Raw genomic sequence first — 15,950 nt, 5'->3', positions numbered from 1 at the left:
TGTTGCAAAGCAAATCATTTCTTTAATATAATACCTTGTTTATCACATTATATATAATAAACAATAATTATTAATATAAAAATATTATTTATTATTAATATACTATTAATAAATTATATTTATATATATGTTCGAACGATAAAATTAATGTATATAGTTTTTATACTTGAAATTTTTTACAATAGAAATTTTATAATACAAATAAAATTATATTGAAATATAGGTATATAATTCAATATATATATAATTTGAATATTAATATTTCTAATGTATTACATATTATATTTAAAATATTATATTAGGTATTATAAGAATTTATTTTAAAAATATATATTAAAAAATGTTAAGTGTATACATGGTAGATAATATATAGATACTTTTTATTCCAATCTGAATTTCATGAAATTATATAATGAAATTTCCTTAATCTTAATTATTTTTATATAAATATATAATTATTATTCATATAAATAATATCCATTGTTACGTTTATTATCCCATATGATTATTAAAAGATATATAATAAATATTATTTTATAGATTTTTACAGAAAATAAATATATCTTTAGAAATAATCTAATATGCAATAATATTATATATAAATATATATATATATATATATATACAATATGCATTGGTAAAATTTTTTTATAATTTTTTTATAATTCACAAAAGTTATAGATTCATGATTACTTTCAAAGTGTATTAAGGTAAATATAAAACAAAAGTCAAATATTTTATCACAATTATTAGAAAATTTTGCAATTAAAATTACATTTTAAATTCAATTTAAATTATTATATACATATTTACATTTATAATATTTTTTTATAATTTTAATTATAATTTTAAATATAAATATTTTCTCTTTATTATAAATAAAAGTTATCTTGTTGCTATTGGCAATTTAGCATACGTTACAATTTAAATTTGAATTAGCGTCCTTTTGTTTCGTTTTGTTCATATGCAATTTATTTATTATTTCTAAATAAATATATATAAATATATACATAATTAAGAAAATAATAGTGAAATCTATATATTTTAATATAAATTAAAATTTTATGTGAGTGTATTTATAATTTCTATGGAAACATTAAACGTAAGTTATCGAATTAAAATAATATATATATATATATAAAAATTAATATATATGAATTATTTTTCATTTTATTCTCTTGATTTATATTTAATTCCTTCGATTATATTAATAATTTACGAGAAATATATGATTGCCTATATAATATATATTTCTTCTGTTTTATAAATATTGATTTGTGTACATAACCTTTAAATAATAATGATTATATTCTATAATATAAGCTTACAGATTTTTATATGGATTCTATATCGTGGATGAAATAACAGTTGAAGAAAATTATATCATTATGAGTTTTCCTGATACAGATATGGAGATTGATAAAGAAAATGATTTATATATAGAAGACGAAGAAGGTGGAATAAGGGTAGATGATGATATATATATACCACCGCCTCTTAAGGAAAATAATAAAGTTGATATCAATGGTCCTAGATTAATGATCACTAAGATTGTTAATCAAAATTTTAAAAGTTATGGAGGTGTACAAGTTATTGGTCCATTTCATCAGGTAAAAATTAAATAATTTTTGATAAAATTTTTAATAAAAATTGTTAATAAATTATATTTAATAATTTTTCTTTTTAAAGTGTTTTTCAGCTATTGTTGGTCCAAATGGTAGTGGTAAAAGCAATGTTATAGATTCAATGTTATTTGTATTTGGCTATAGAGCTTCCAAGATTCGATCTAAGAAAATATCAGTTTTAATACATAATTCAAGTGAACACCAAAATATTAATAGCTGTACAGTATCTGTACATTTCCAACAAATAATTGATAAAGTATGATATATATTAAAAATTAAATGATTTATATAAATTATTTTTTTATTAAATACTATAAAATAATGATAATATTATATTTCAGTCAGAGATAGAGTATGATATTGTGCCAAATAGTGAAATAGTCATATCTCGAACTGCATTTAAAGATAATTCATCGTATTATGAATTAAATAAGAAAAAAGTGCAGTTCAAAGAGATTGCAAAAATTTTGAGATTTTACGGTGTAGATTTAGACCATAATCGTTTCCTAATTTTACAAGTATGCATTTTATCATATTTAATAATGTTAGTCCTTTATAAATTTATATTATTTTGTATTATATCAATGTTATACAATATTAGGGAGAAGTTGAACAAATAGCTATGATGAAACCTAAGGCTCAACATGAAAATGATACTGGTATGCTTGAATTTTTGGAAGATATAATTGGAACAGTTCGTTACAAAGAACCATTAGAAAAATTATCAAATAAGATAGAACTTTTATCGGAATATAGGATGGAAAAATTAAATCGTCTTAAAATTGTTGAAAAAGAAAGAGCAGCTTTAGAGGAACCTATGCAAGAAGCTATTCGATACTTGCAATTAGAAAATACAATTACAAAACAAGAACATCAACTTTATTCTTATCAAAGGTAATTCATTTATTTTTTTAAATTTTATTGAACTCTATTATTTGAATTTTTAGGAAAAATTTTTATTTCAGATTTGAAACAACAAAAGAAGTTTTACAACAGGAAAATAAAATTACCGAATTGGATAAAGATTTGTCAGAACTTATAAACAAAATGCAGGAAATTCATAAAGATAAAGAAGAAAAGAACAAAGTGATCGTAGAAAAAAATAAAGTATGGGATAACTTACAGAAAGAAAAGGATGAAATTACAGCAAAATTTGATAAAATACGAAAACACGATGAGTCACTTCATGCAGAATTAGTAGAAACAAATAAAAGACGAAAAGCTAATATTGCATCTTTAAAAACAGTAAAATTTATTTTATTTATTCTTCTAAAAAAAAGTTAAGATGTATTTTATTAATTCTAACAAGTTAATAATTAAATATATTTTATAGGAAAAATCTAAATTGGAAGAACTATATAAAGTACCAGAAAAAAATACAAAAGACATTCAAGAATATGAAAAACTTGTTGATGATCGTATAAAAAATAAAGAAAAAGAAGAAGTAATATTAGAAAAATTGATGGGTGAATTAAGTAAAAAAACTAAACCATTATTGGATCAACGTTCGATACTTGAAAATAAATTGATAATTTTAAGAAAGGATGTTGATGAAGCCCGAGCAGCGTTCGACATTGCTCAATCCGAGTTGGAATTATATGTTTCTATAGAATCAACTGAAAAAGAAAAATTAGAAAAATTAAAACATTCTTTAAAATTAACAACAGATAATTTAATAACGCGAAACGAAGAGTTGCAAAGTTTAGAAAATAAAATTTCTCATAATGAACAAGAATTAGGAACGGCGGAAAAAGAATTGAGAATAGTGAAATCAAAGGAGATTGAAATAACTTCGGAATTAAAAAAGATGAAAATTTCATTCGAGGAACAAAAGCTTGCCATGCAAGCAAATAAATCAAGGAACAAAATAATAGATAGTTTAATGAGGGAGAAAAGGGAAGGTAGAATTCCTGGTATTTTTGGAAGATTGGTATGTAAATTTTTTTATAAACTGTTGTTATTATTTTTTATATAATAAAATTGTTTCTATACTTTCTAAAAAATCGATCATGTTATATCATTAAATTATTAACGTTAATACAAGATCAAAAATATATCATTTTGTTACAATGAAAAAAATAATAATCATCATTATGCAATTTATTAATTATTCGTTTATTTTTTTTCGAAATACATATTATTTTTATGAAAATGATATAGTATTATAATAAATTATTCTAATTATTATTTAGATAATAAAATCAATAAAATTTAAATAATTGTTATTATTGCTCGATTGTGATGAGTGATGAAAAATTTTTTGTTTTAATTAAAATAATGTATTTGTCATTGTGAATGCTATTTGATAAACATAATTACATATTTATTTTAAATATGTAATTAATAAATTATTATTTTTTTTTTTTTTTTAATAAATATATATAATATTTTATATACGTATAATAATAGAAATATGTATATAAGTATTATACACATAAAATTTCATAAAATGCATTTTTTTTAATATGTATAGGGTGACCTTGGTGCTATAGATGTCAAATATGACATTGCAGTTTCAACAGCATGTGGTCCTCTAGATAACATTGTAGTTGATACCGTAACAACTGCACAAATATGTATAACATTTCTTCGACAAAATGATATTGGACGTGCAACGTTTATACCTTTAGAAAAACAACAGCGTTTTTTATCGAGATGTAAACAAAAGATACAAACTCCTGAAGGTGTTCCAAGACTTTTTGATCTTATACGTGTAGAAGACGAAAGAGTATTACCGGCATTTTATTATGGATTACAAGATACATTAGTAGCAGATAATTTAGATCAAGCAACACGAATCGCATATGGTCATAAGCGTTTCAGAGTGGTTACATTAAAAGGTGAATTAATCGAACTATCAGGCACAATGAGTGGAGGTGGGAGAACAGTATTAAGAGGGAGAATAGGACAACAAATTTTGAAAAACGAACTTTCCTCGATAGATATCGAAATATTACAATCAAATTTGAATAAAACTTACGAAGAGTGCAATCAGTTTAAAATTAGATCTCAGTCTCTGGAAAATCAAATTCATAATTTAAACGTAGATTTAAGAAATATGAAAATTAATAAGGAAAAATTAAATATTGAATTGAGAACATTGCAGGAACAAAAACCTTCATTGTTGGGGCAAATTAAAGTTCAAGAAAAAAAAACTGTAAATTCAGTATCAAACCCGCAAAAAGTTGAACAATTGAAAGATGTGATGAACACTGCTAAAAGTACTCTGGAAAAAGTGCAAGAAAATTCAAAAAATATGGAAGATCAAGTAATTCGAATTAATAAAGAAATAGAAACATTATCGGGAAACTCTGTCAAAAGTCAGCAGAAAAAAGTGGCTGAACTATGTAAATTAATCGATGCGACTAAAGCTGAAATATGTAAATTCCAAGTTGCTATTAAAACAGCTGAGAGAAATGTAAAAAAAATCGAACAACGAATAGTTTGTTTAGAAAATGATATACATACTAGTGAAGAGAAACTTCGTAATTTTCAAAAAGAAAAACAAGATTTAGAAGTACAGGGAAAGGAATATTTAAAAAAACTCGATGAACTTACGGAAGCTCTTACGGAAAGAGATGAAGCTATGTCATCTCTCAAAGAAGAATTACAAGAATTACAGGGTAGAGAGAATAAAATGAAGACAATTAAAATAGATCTTGATCAGAAATTAGAAGAATATAAAAGTTTAATTAAAAAATTAAAACAAAAATGTCTAGATTATACAAAAAGAATAAATGATTTGAAACTTCAAGTAATACCCGGTGAAAATATCGAAGAATTGAAAGAATTAAGGGAAGAGGAACTTAATGAATTGGATGAAAATGTTCTTATAGGCAATTTGCAGAAAGTTAAGAAAAAATTACCTACTGAAGTACCGAATATGCAACTTATCGCAGAATATAAAGAAAAAGATGCATTATATTTACAACGTGTTACCGATGTAGAAAAGATAACGATTGAACGCAATAGAATAAGAGATATTTATGAAACGACAAGACGTCGTAAAATACAAGAATTTCTTGTAGGTTTTACTATCATTACCGACAAATTAAAAGAGATGTATCAAATGATCACATTAGGAGGTGATGCTGAGTTAGAATTGGTCGACTCCTTAGATCCTTTTAGCGAAGGAATTGCTTTTAGCGTAAGACCTCCCAAAAAATCTTGGAAAAATATTTGTAATCTTAGCGGTGGTGAAAAGACATTGAGTTCTTTAGCTCTTGTATTTGCATTACATCATTATAAACCGACCCCTTTATACTTTATGGATGAGATAGATGCTGCCTTAGATTTTAAAAATGTTTCAATTGTTGGAAATTATATCAAGGAAAGAACAAAAAATGCACAATTTATAATTATATCTTTAAGATCTAATATGTTTGAACTTGCGGATTATCTGGTTGGAATATATAAAACGTATAATTGTACAAAAAGTGTTACGGTTGATTTGAAAAAGTATTATGAAAAAAATGGAATTGCTCCTCCGACACAAAATACTTTGAAAAGTGGATATTGGACACAAATACAAAAATTTAATAGTATGCAAACGAGTCAACAAAAAGAAAATTGTAAAGCACAAAAGCAAAATGAAAATATAACGTAAGTAGAAATTTTTTTAATATTATGTAATTGCTTAATTTTAAAAGTTAGATCGATTAAAATTTAAATTTCAAAAATTTATTAAGAAATTTAATTGATCAGGATATATAATTATCATTATTTTATATACCAATAATTTAATGATAAAAAAAAAAAAAAAGATTAGTCAATATTTTTATTTTTGATATTCCTGATTCCTGAAATTTTTAATTATAAATATGATTAATAATATTTATAATATTAATATTTATTCAAATAATACAAGCAGCATTTTTTATTAATTTACAAAAAATATTTTCCAAATAGTAGAAGATTTTATGGAAATATAAGAATTTAAATATTTTTTTTCTTTATTAATTATTACAATTAATTAAATTTAAAAAAAATAAAATTATTACAATGATAAAATATTAAATTACTTTATAAATATCAATATAACGTGATAATTATAAATATAGATTAAAATTAAAATTATATAACGAAAAATTATGATATTATAATTAATATTTGATTTTTTTAAATTTAATTACTTATTAAAGAAAGTAAATACATTGTAATTTTACATACGCTTGTATATAAAATTAAGTATCTATATTTTTCTTTTGTTTCTTTCAGATTGCCCGAATTAGGTTTGTGTCCAACACCTGAGAAAATATCTGATAAAGATGAATGTTCAAATAGTAATACAACTAATGGCAATACTTGCAATAGATCTTTAAAAAAGAAGCTTAAAATATAAAATAATGTAAGATAATGTATTTTTGTTAAAAATTTCACGAATATAAAGATATACTTCTATATAGATATATAAAATATATAATAGTAGATTCGAATCAAATAAAATTTTATATTAAGTTTAAATAAGTTCTAAATTTAAGTTTAAAATAAATTTAAATGATATACAAATGACTTAGAAATATATATATTTGTATATAATTTAATAAACATGATAATTATGTTATATGCAGTTGTAATATAAAAATCTGATTAAATATTATAAAATATTATTATCTTGTGAGACATTAACTACAAAGCATATTGAAATTCATAAACTGTTTTACGCATAAAGAAAATGATAATTTTGTATATAAATCAATTGAAACTCTATGTATACTGTAAATGATATGTAAAAAGTAAATGAAAATGTTTGAACATTTTTAATAAATATTGTAAATAACAATATTATTTCTATATAATTTTATATGTACGTACATAAAATATAATAATACAATAAATATCATTTTGGATTGATTCGTGTATCATTATTAAAAAGAATAATTGAATGATAATTTATTTAAGTTATCTTTCGAAAAAAAAAAAAAAAAAGAAAAAAGAAGAAGATTTTTGATGATACTATTTCTGCCTAAACATTCCATAATTGTTATCACAAGTCAAGTGTAATTCAATAAAATTGTTGATAATTATCTTTTTGTTTGTACGAGACATGTCACTTCAGTATTCTTTCAAACTCCGACGAAGCAAACATTCGAAACTAATTGCGAAGAAGTGGGATAGATTTGTAAAGGAAAAAGAGAGATTGCAGACAGTAGGCGGGGAGTAGATATGTACGATATAAGTATCATCGAGTAACAGATTAGAATTTGAACAGTCTGTGTTTGATAGTATTGGAAATTACAACCATGAAGAACGAGGAACTTGCACAGAATGCACAAAAAGAGTCAACAAATATTATTGGTAAATAATATTTTTGAAATTTTTCTTTTTTTATTTGAAATTAATATTTTTGAAATTATTACTAAATAATATTTTTGAAACAGTGAATTTCAAAAACAGTGAAATTAATTTGACAATGAAATTAAGTAAGTATTTGAATAATTATAATTTAGTGTACATATATTTGTTTATTTTTCAGCAAATACAAATAATTTATATTTTCGAAATTGGATTTTCCGTTTTAAATAATTGATAATTAATAATTGTATTAATTGAGAAAGAAGAAGAAAGTTAATAATTTATATTTTGTAAAAGTAATTAAAATTATAATAAAAATATTATTTTTATATTATACATAATTATAAAAACAAATGTAACGTCGAATGATATTTTTTTATCAACGAAATTTTAAAAATACAACGTATGATTGATGTACTCGATGTTAAACATCCATTTTATTTGTAATAATATTTTTATGTAATAATATTTTTATACAATCGTAAACATTTATTATTATTAATCTCTTATGGATCTGTTTGATAGATCGTTCAAGTTTAATTTTATCCTGTATTTTTTTTTATGATTAAATTAAGGAATATAGTTATCGTTTTATTATTATTGTGTTTTATATATTTTTTTTTTAAATTATACTATATATACAAACAAATTGAAAAGAAATTTGTTAAATGTAACGAACTACTTATTAATATTAATATTTAACTCGTAAAACTGGTATGATGATTTTGTTTATACATTTCATAGAAAGATATAAGAATTTCAAAACAATTTAAAAGATAACAAAAATTAGCAATATGCGTTATATTTATATTACTTAGAAATTAGTTATATCGGGTAATAATAATAAAAAATAAAATATAAAATTTCATAAAAAAAAATATGTCAATGCTATTAACAAGTATACATTTCTTAAATTCATCAAAGAAATAGAAATTGCTAAGGAAGAAGGGAAAAATTTATTAAATCCTGCTATACTCGTTAAATTGTTTTTGATATTGAATTTAATTATCGAATTTTTATTAAATTTATGATTCTTATTCTTATGTATCATATTGAATTTTTATTTAAGTCTTTATTATAGTGTTATCTAATTATCTATATTTATCGTGTTTTTTCTATGTTGCAATATTAGAGATAATTTATTAAATAATCTTTGAACATTTTTGTTCGTTCTTTTGAAAATTTCTCTCTTTTTTTTTTATTATTTTAATTTTTGATATAAATTTTTTATTTATTGATAATTTTTAATTTAGACTCTTGTTAGATATTAACGGAATATATAACGTTAATATTAATTTTTATTTCACAATGCTTACGATATATACGTATGTTAAAAAAAAGAAGAAGAAAAATATAAATTGTGTTATTTCAGGTAAACTTGGAATCAGACATTTGCAAGTTTTTCTGCATTTCTTAGGGATGGTGATCGGATATTCTCTTCGAGTGAGCATGTCGCTAGCTATTGTGCCAATGACAACGAAAGACTCCAATAATTATCAATTCGAGGTAATTTGTACATTAAATCATATGATAATTTAAATTTTTAAATTTCACTTAAGTTTTCGTATATATTCGGTATAACTAAAAATTCTAAGATTTAAATTTTCGTAAAAAATATCTTTTCATTGCTGAAATAAGTAATTAACGATAAAATTAATAAACTTATTAACAAATCTATTTCTGTATTCTAATATGCGATGAAAAAGAACAATCGAACAATATTAATAATGAAATATCTTGAATTATTTTAAACAATAAAAATAATAAAATTATTAATGAATTTCTAGAGAATGGGAAATACCTTTTAAAAAAGCGACATATTCATTTTTCGTTATATACATCGCATAACTGTTATCGAAACTAACAACATTAATTTAAAACTTTTTTTTTTTTCGCATAGGTAATTATATTTTTAGAGAGATAACCGCAAGACTTTTTTTTATATATCTTATTTGTATATATATATTTTAAAATTACTATAATAGAAAATTAGTAATTTGTAAAGGCATCACGATAATAATAATTTTATTAAAATAATCGATATTTTTTACTTATTGCCATTAAGATCGAATTTTAGAAAGAATGGAGAAATTTTATGAAATTAAGATTGAAATATATATTCTCTTATAAATTATATAAATTTAATAAATAAAAATATTGATCTCTTACATAAATGAACGTTTAAAGAATAAATCTAACGTGTATTTAGATATCGGTATGTGTGTAATAAGTCTTACGAAACGCTTAATCTTCTTTAAATTTGTATAATAGATGTTGAATATTATTAGTATTTAATTGCGTTATTTTAGAATTAAGTAATGAACTTTGAATGATAATAAAATTAATGAAAATGTTTATGTATATATATATATATATATATTGCATAAATATTCGTCTGTACGTCGTATAAACATAGTATATTTCCATCCAATACGTAATCCTTGAATTATGAAATGAATATAAAAATTATAAAAATTATTGTCAAGGAAAAACAATTATTACAATACTTGGATAATTGGATAGAGAAATTTTCCATCAGACATATAATTTATATTAATATTAATTTAGAAAGATATATTACAAGACACGAAATAATACCTATATCAAAGAAAAAGAAAAAGAGAAGAAAAGAAAAGAGAAAACGGTAAATAAATATTTTGGATTTTTTTTTTTTTTTTAAATATTATTGATTTCGATTTTTAAATAGATACGACGGTATCAAATATATCGTGGAAATATATATCATGTCATTGTGTTTGTATATGATTTGATATAAATATCAATGGTGATGAGTTGTTGTTTTTTGTAATAATTTAATTAAAAAAAAAAGATAAAAACTTGTTTATATATGTAATAGATAACGTAACGGTATATCAAAATATTGAAGGAAATGGTCATTTTCCATAAAAATTTCAAAGAATTCTTCCGTAACAATACATTTATACTGGATATTGTAAAAAATATCCAGATAAACTTAACGACTTTAGTAATACCATTTGCTTGTATGTTATATAACGAATGTAAGCGGTATATGTGGATATAGGACAAAATGAATCATTCGACTTACTTCCCATAAAAAGAGAATTTTATACGAAAAAACAATTCTTCGATATTTAATTTAATAATTATTTATACATACCAGGGTTGGTTGAATTTAATAAAAATTACATAATTATTATTATGTGCATATTGATTATGATGTATGATATATTTTGCACGAATGACATGTAACGATAATCTTTCTAAAAATAAAATAAAATGTGATAAAATGATGTTATTGTTACAAATAAAATTTTTCAACAATAACAATATTATCTTTTTTGATAAATAATTGGATTAAACAATATCTAGGTCGACCTAATGAAAAATATTAAACGGAAAAAATTATCAAACAATTTTTGATGAATCAATGACGAATTTAACACAATGAATTTGAAACGATATGATTGATGAAGAATTATTGCAACTTGATCTTACCTAGTGCTTATCTTACTTATACAGCCCGATAACAAAAGAATTCTTACAAAATACACTTACAATTACAATATAATCTATTATATGTAAAGATTTATCCTCCATTTGTGATCTATCTTCCATATTTTCCATTCATATAATATACACAATGGATATTCAATACTCGATATTTCCGTATACCGCGTTTGGTAATGTAACATAAATTATCGAGTAACGTTCGAAATATAGAATGATGGAAACACATCCAGTTACCGCATTATATAATATATGTGTGTTTTATTATCACATTACTGTATATGTGTATTATGCAATGAAACTGATAAAGTTTTAACAATATATTTATAACGAAATAGGCTTATTTACGTATTATCATTACTTATTATTATACCTTACATGCTCTTGTTTATCCGTTACCTTTTTCAAAAACAAAAAAATGGATATTTAAAAATAAAATATTTTCAAAATTTCCGTGTATCAAGTTTTATTACGATAGGTCAGGTCTGTATAGAAATGAGTTCATCGTTGTAAACGATTTTACGATACTTAAATCGAAATAATGTTTATACGAATACGAACGTGTGATGGTGTGACGTGATGATGTAGAGAGAAAAATTTAAAAGCAAAAAACGATCTATTTTCTATTCTCTTGTGATCTGATTATTTTAGAGATTTACATTTACGAACATTTGTAATAAAAATCGTTTTATCGTGTGTAATCAGGTTTACAATTGGTCGTCAACCGAAAGTGCAACAATACTCTCCTCTTTTTTTTGGGGCTATACGATCATGCAAATACCAAGTGGTTATATAGCGGCATTTTGGAGTGCTCAAAAATTATTGAGTTTCGGACTGCTAGTTTGCGGAATCTTGAATATTTTGACACCAACTCTTGCCCATTACGGTGGTTATTTGGCTGTCTGTGCTTGTAGGGTAGGCATGGGACTTTCTCAGAGTTGCCTGTTACCGAGCATACACACCCTTCTTTCTAAGTGGGCACCACCGACTGAACGGGCACGACTCGGTGAGAATATCCTATTTAATAATTTATCCTCTTAATTTTATTTTCCGTATTTTCAAACTTTTTATATTTTTTTCAATCCATTTACTAACCATCGTTGTATTAACTTGAATATTAAATTTTAAAGTAATTTATATCACGTAACGTATGCGGTAAATTGTTTGTTAATTTTTCGTTTTAATTTTGTCAACTTTTTTGTTTTGCTTCTCCAATAATTTTAATATTTAATATTTATCGATGTATGTGACATTTATTCGATATATCGTTCATCAGGAAGCGAATATCGATCGATCGATTTGTTCGAGATGCATTCGTGTTTGTGCAGCAAGTGTAAATCGGGACGTTGTCTTTACCAAAAGACATGCAAAATTCATTTATCGCGTGTGTAATGATATAACGCTACTTAGCTACTTAAATGTAGATTCGTTCATAATCATCGTTCATACAAGCATGATTTTAACGTGTTGTAGTATACATTTTTTCCGACCTTGAATTTTATTCCGTTAATCGATCGTATCGCTTTAGTTTACTTGGCATAACTTTACTTGGTTTACGACCTTCCTATTCCTCCCCACTATTATTGGCGATTATGTCATACTCGTACTTCGAATTAAGCGAGGAAGAAGCTATGAAGAATTATCCCTGAATATCGAATACGCGTACCCTTGGATGAACGGCGATTCCATAACCTCTATTTCGACACGTGTGGTAAATCTATAATTTACCGTACACGTCGAGAATTTGAATTTTATATATCAACCTTCTTTGTATTTATATAAGATACAGGATATATACGCATACGTGTACGTATATTTTGATGATACAATCAGTGGATGATACCGTGTGAAAAAAATTAATGAAAAATATGGAATGTAATTTTTTTCATTCGAGACTTATTCGTTTTCAAACAAAAGAAAAAAAAGGAAAAACAATTGAACTCGAGAATTCATCGCTTACGCATATTTCTTTCGAAATTTTCTCGGAAACAAATGTTTAAGCGATAAAATTTTATTTCGTATTTTTTTTCCTTATTTTTCGCACACAGAGTAATCATCTATAGTTAGATAATTTATCGTATCTAATAGAGAAATAGTTAATTTTAAGTTATATTCGAAAATTTTTTCAATACGATTTAAAATATTCGTTATAAAATTCGCGAATTTTAAAATCTTTAAGACATCGATATTGAATAAATATAATTTTCATTTATATTATATTATATTATATATAGAAAATAATATGAACGAATATACGAATATTTTGACGAATAATCAATTTTGTTGTTAAAATTTATTCGCGTCGCATCAAATTTCGCTAAACATTTGCCGATTGTACACACGAATCATAATCCAATTATACGTATCGCTTAATATTTTTTTTTTTTTAATTTTAGGAACACTTGCTTACGCCGGTGCACAATTCGGTACCGTGATTTGTTTTCCAATTTCTGGACTGTTAGCATCATCGAGTGCCGGCTGGCCATCTATTTTTTACGTTTTTGGCGCTTTGGCCGTGATTTGGGGCGTTATATTCTTCGTTTTTGGTTCGGACAGCCCTGCTAAGCACTCGCGTATATCGGAAAGAGAAAGGCGATATATCGAAAACAGTTTAAAAAGTAGCGAGGAAAAAGAAAAACCGAGCAATGAAACGGTAAGAATTTATTTCTTTTATCTCTCGTTTCAATAGTCGAATGATCGAAAAAAGAAAGAAATCGTCTATAAAATATAATATAACAATGTATGTCTATACTTTTATTTATCGTTTTATGTTTCGATATAATTATAATTTATTATTAAAGGCGATGAGAACACCGTGGAAAGCTATTTTCACGTCGGTGCCGATGTGGGCTTTAATAATTGTGCATTGCGGACAAAATTGGGGCTATTGGACTCTTATCACTGAATTACCAACTTATATGAATGAAGTTTTGGAATATAAATTGGTAGATGTAAGCAAGAATTTATTTTATCTTTGATTAATTTAATTTTATTAAATTTAAACATTCAACGATCGAAAAAATTATATTCTTATGATACGAAAATTATTTCAGTGCTTTTTTTTTATCAAATTGTTTAGTAGAATGTAAGGAATATAATTTTTATCGAAAAAACGAAATGAAGAAAAATAAATGTATAGTTTATTCGTTACTTATCTTATCTATTTATTATATTTTATGTATTTTGTATCAATTAGAACAATGGAAAGATTATATCAGTTAAAAATAGAAGAATGGGAAAAAATTTACTTTAAAACAAAGAATGTACGAATTCTTTTTTATAAAATTGAACAATTTAAAATTTAAAAAAAAAATAATTATATTGTGATTAAAGTTGACATCATTTTTTCTTCAATTTTTTTCTTTTGCTTAATTTGAAAATTATTAATATAAAAATATAAGATTTTCAACGTCGGATACTTTTATATTCAAGAAAGACATTATTGTATACTTAGTATCTTATACTTATCTATGTATAAAAATTGATCGTATTTATAATATTATTTGTAATTGATCTGATGAGCAATCTCTGTACATCGAACAAGTTACCTACATCGGATAATGCAGCGTCAAATTTCAAAATTGGAAATTGACTCGATTAATGGAATAAAGATGGTATAAATATTAGAATATCGAAAAAAAAAAAAAAAGAAAAAAAGAAAATTGTATCAGATTTTTTTATATTTATATATTTATATATATTTATATATTTTCTACATACATACATACATACATACGTACATACATACATCTTTCTATCTTTGTCTTTTTCAGAATGGTATTATATCGGCGCTTCCCTATTTAGTGATGTGGATCTTAAGTTTTCCGGTATGCTGGCTGGCCGATTATGCTTTAAAGAAGGGTATCTCGGCAGGAGTAATTAGAAAATTTTGCAACACGATCGCACACTGGGGACCAGCGATAGCGTTGATTTGTCTTGCCGCTATGTCGGTGCAGGATCACAAAGTGGCTGTAATCATTCTTGTGATAGCTGTAGGGTTAAACGCTGGTTCTCTATGCGGATTTCAAATTAATCATATCGATCTAAGTCCGAATTTCGCCGGTAGAATGATGTCTATCACCAATTGTATCGCATCCGTGGTCGCGATAATTGCACCAATGGTTTGCGGCCTCATCGTAACGCAAAAGGTATATTATTAATCGAATTGATTTTATTCAGATATTAATAAATTATATAATTATATTAATATAACGGTATTATATTTTTACAGAAAAGTATTACCCAATGGAACATAGTGTTTTACTTGTCTGCTGCAATTTATATTTTAGGAAATTTAATCTTTATCATTTTTGGAAGCACTGAGATTCAACCATGGAACAATCCAAAACCTGCGAATCTTGAAAAACGAAGCGACAAAGAATTAACGGTTGTATAAATATTTAAATATATATATATATATATATATATATATGTGAGTATATGTACAAATATAATCTAATACCAACAATAAGTACAACTGGATATAAATTTCCATACTTAAAAGTTAACTAGTCGCATTGCTCAAAAATATTAAATTTAGTA

At 24.0% G+C, this 15,950-nt stretch overlaps 2 protein-coding genes across 4 annotated transcripts; both read left to right on the top strand.

Moving 5' to 3' along the window:
• The first annotated feature begins 650 nt into the window (after window positions 1-650).
• glu (structural maintenance of chromosomes 4-like protein gluon) lies at window positions 651-7,478 on the top strand. Of its 3 annotated transcripts, none has more exons than XM_086905760.1 (9): window positions 651-710; window positions 1,324-1,610; window positions 1,690-1,881; window positions 1,967-2,143; window positions 2,227-2,519; window positions 2,591-2,870; window positions 2,959-3,555; window positions 4,099-6,227; window positions 6,843-7,478. In XM_086905760.1, the coding sequence occupies exons 2-9, from the start codon at window positions 1,389-1,391 to the stop codon at window positions 6,964-6,966; spliced, it is 4,014 nt and encodes a 1,337-aa protein (XP_086761886.1). In that variant the 5' UTR covers window positions 651-710; window positions 1,324-1,388; the 3' UTR covers window positions 6,967-7,478. The 3 variants fall into 3 exon arrangements, with proteins under 3 accessions (XP_086761886.1, XP_012344370.2, XP_003695417.2); XM_012488916.3 differs by having other exon boundaries at window positions 698-1,102; XM_003695369.4 differs by lacking the exon at window positions 651-710 and adding an exon at window positions 1,009-1,102 and having other exon boundaries at window positions 1,331-1,610.
• A 240-nt stretch (window positions 7,479-7,718) lies between these two features.
• On the top strand, window positions 7,719-15,925 carry LOC100867697 (putative inorganic phosphate cotransporter). Its single transcript, XM_003695368.4, has 7 exons — window positions 7,719-7,922; window positions 9,292-9,425; window positions 12,114-12,414; window positions 13,805-14,061; window positions 14,210-14,359; window positions 15,182-15,556; window positions 15,640-15,925. The coding sequence occupies exons 1-7, from the start codon at window positions 7,868-7,870 to the stop codon at window positions 15,802-15,804; spliced, it is 1,437 nt and encodes a 478-aa protein (XP_003695416.1). The 5' UTR covers window positions 7,719-7,867; the 3' UTR covers window positions 15,805-15,925.
• The last annotated feature ends 25 nt before the right edge of the window (window positions 15,926-15,950 follow it).

This window comes from Apis florea, unplaced genomic scaffold (assembly GCF_048593485.1).
Source record: "Apis florea isolate Af1SG1 unplaced genomic scaffold, ASM4859348v1 contig_2492_pilon, whole genome shotgun sequence".
NCBI classification, from domain to species: domain Eukaryota; kingdom Metazoa; phylum Arthropoda; class Insecta; order Hymenoptera; family Apidae; genus Apis; species Apis florea.
This window is presented reverse-complemented; position numbering and strand designations above follow the sequence as displayed.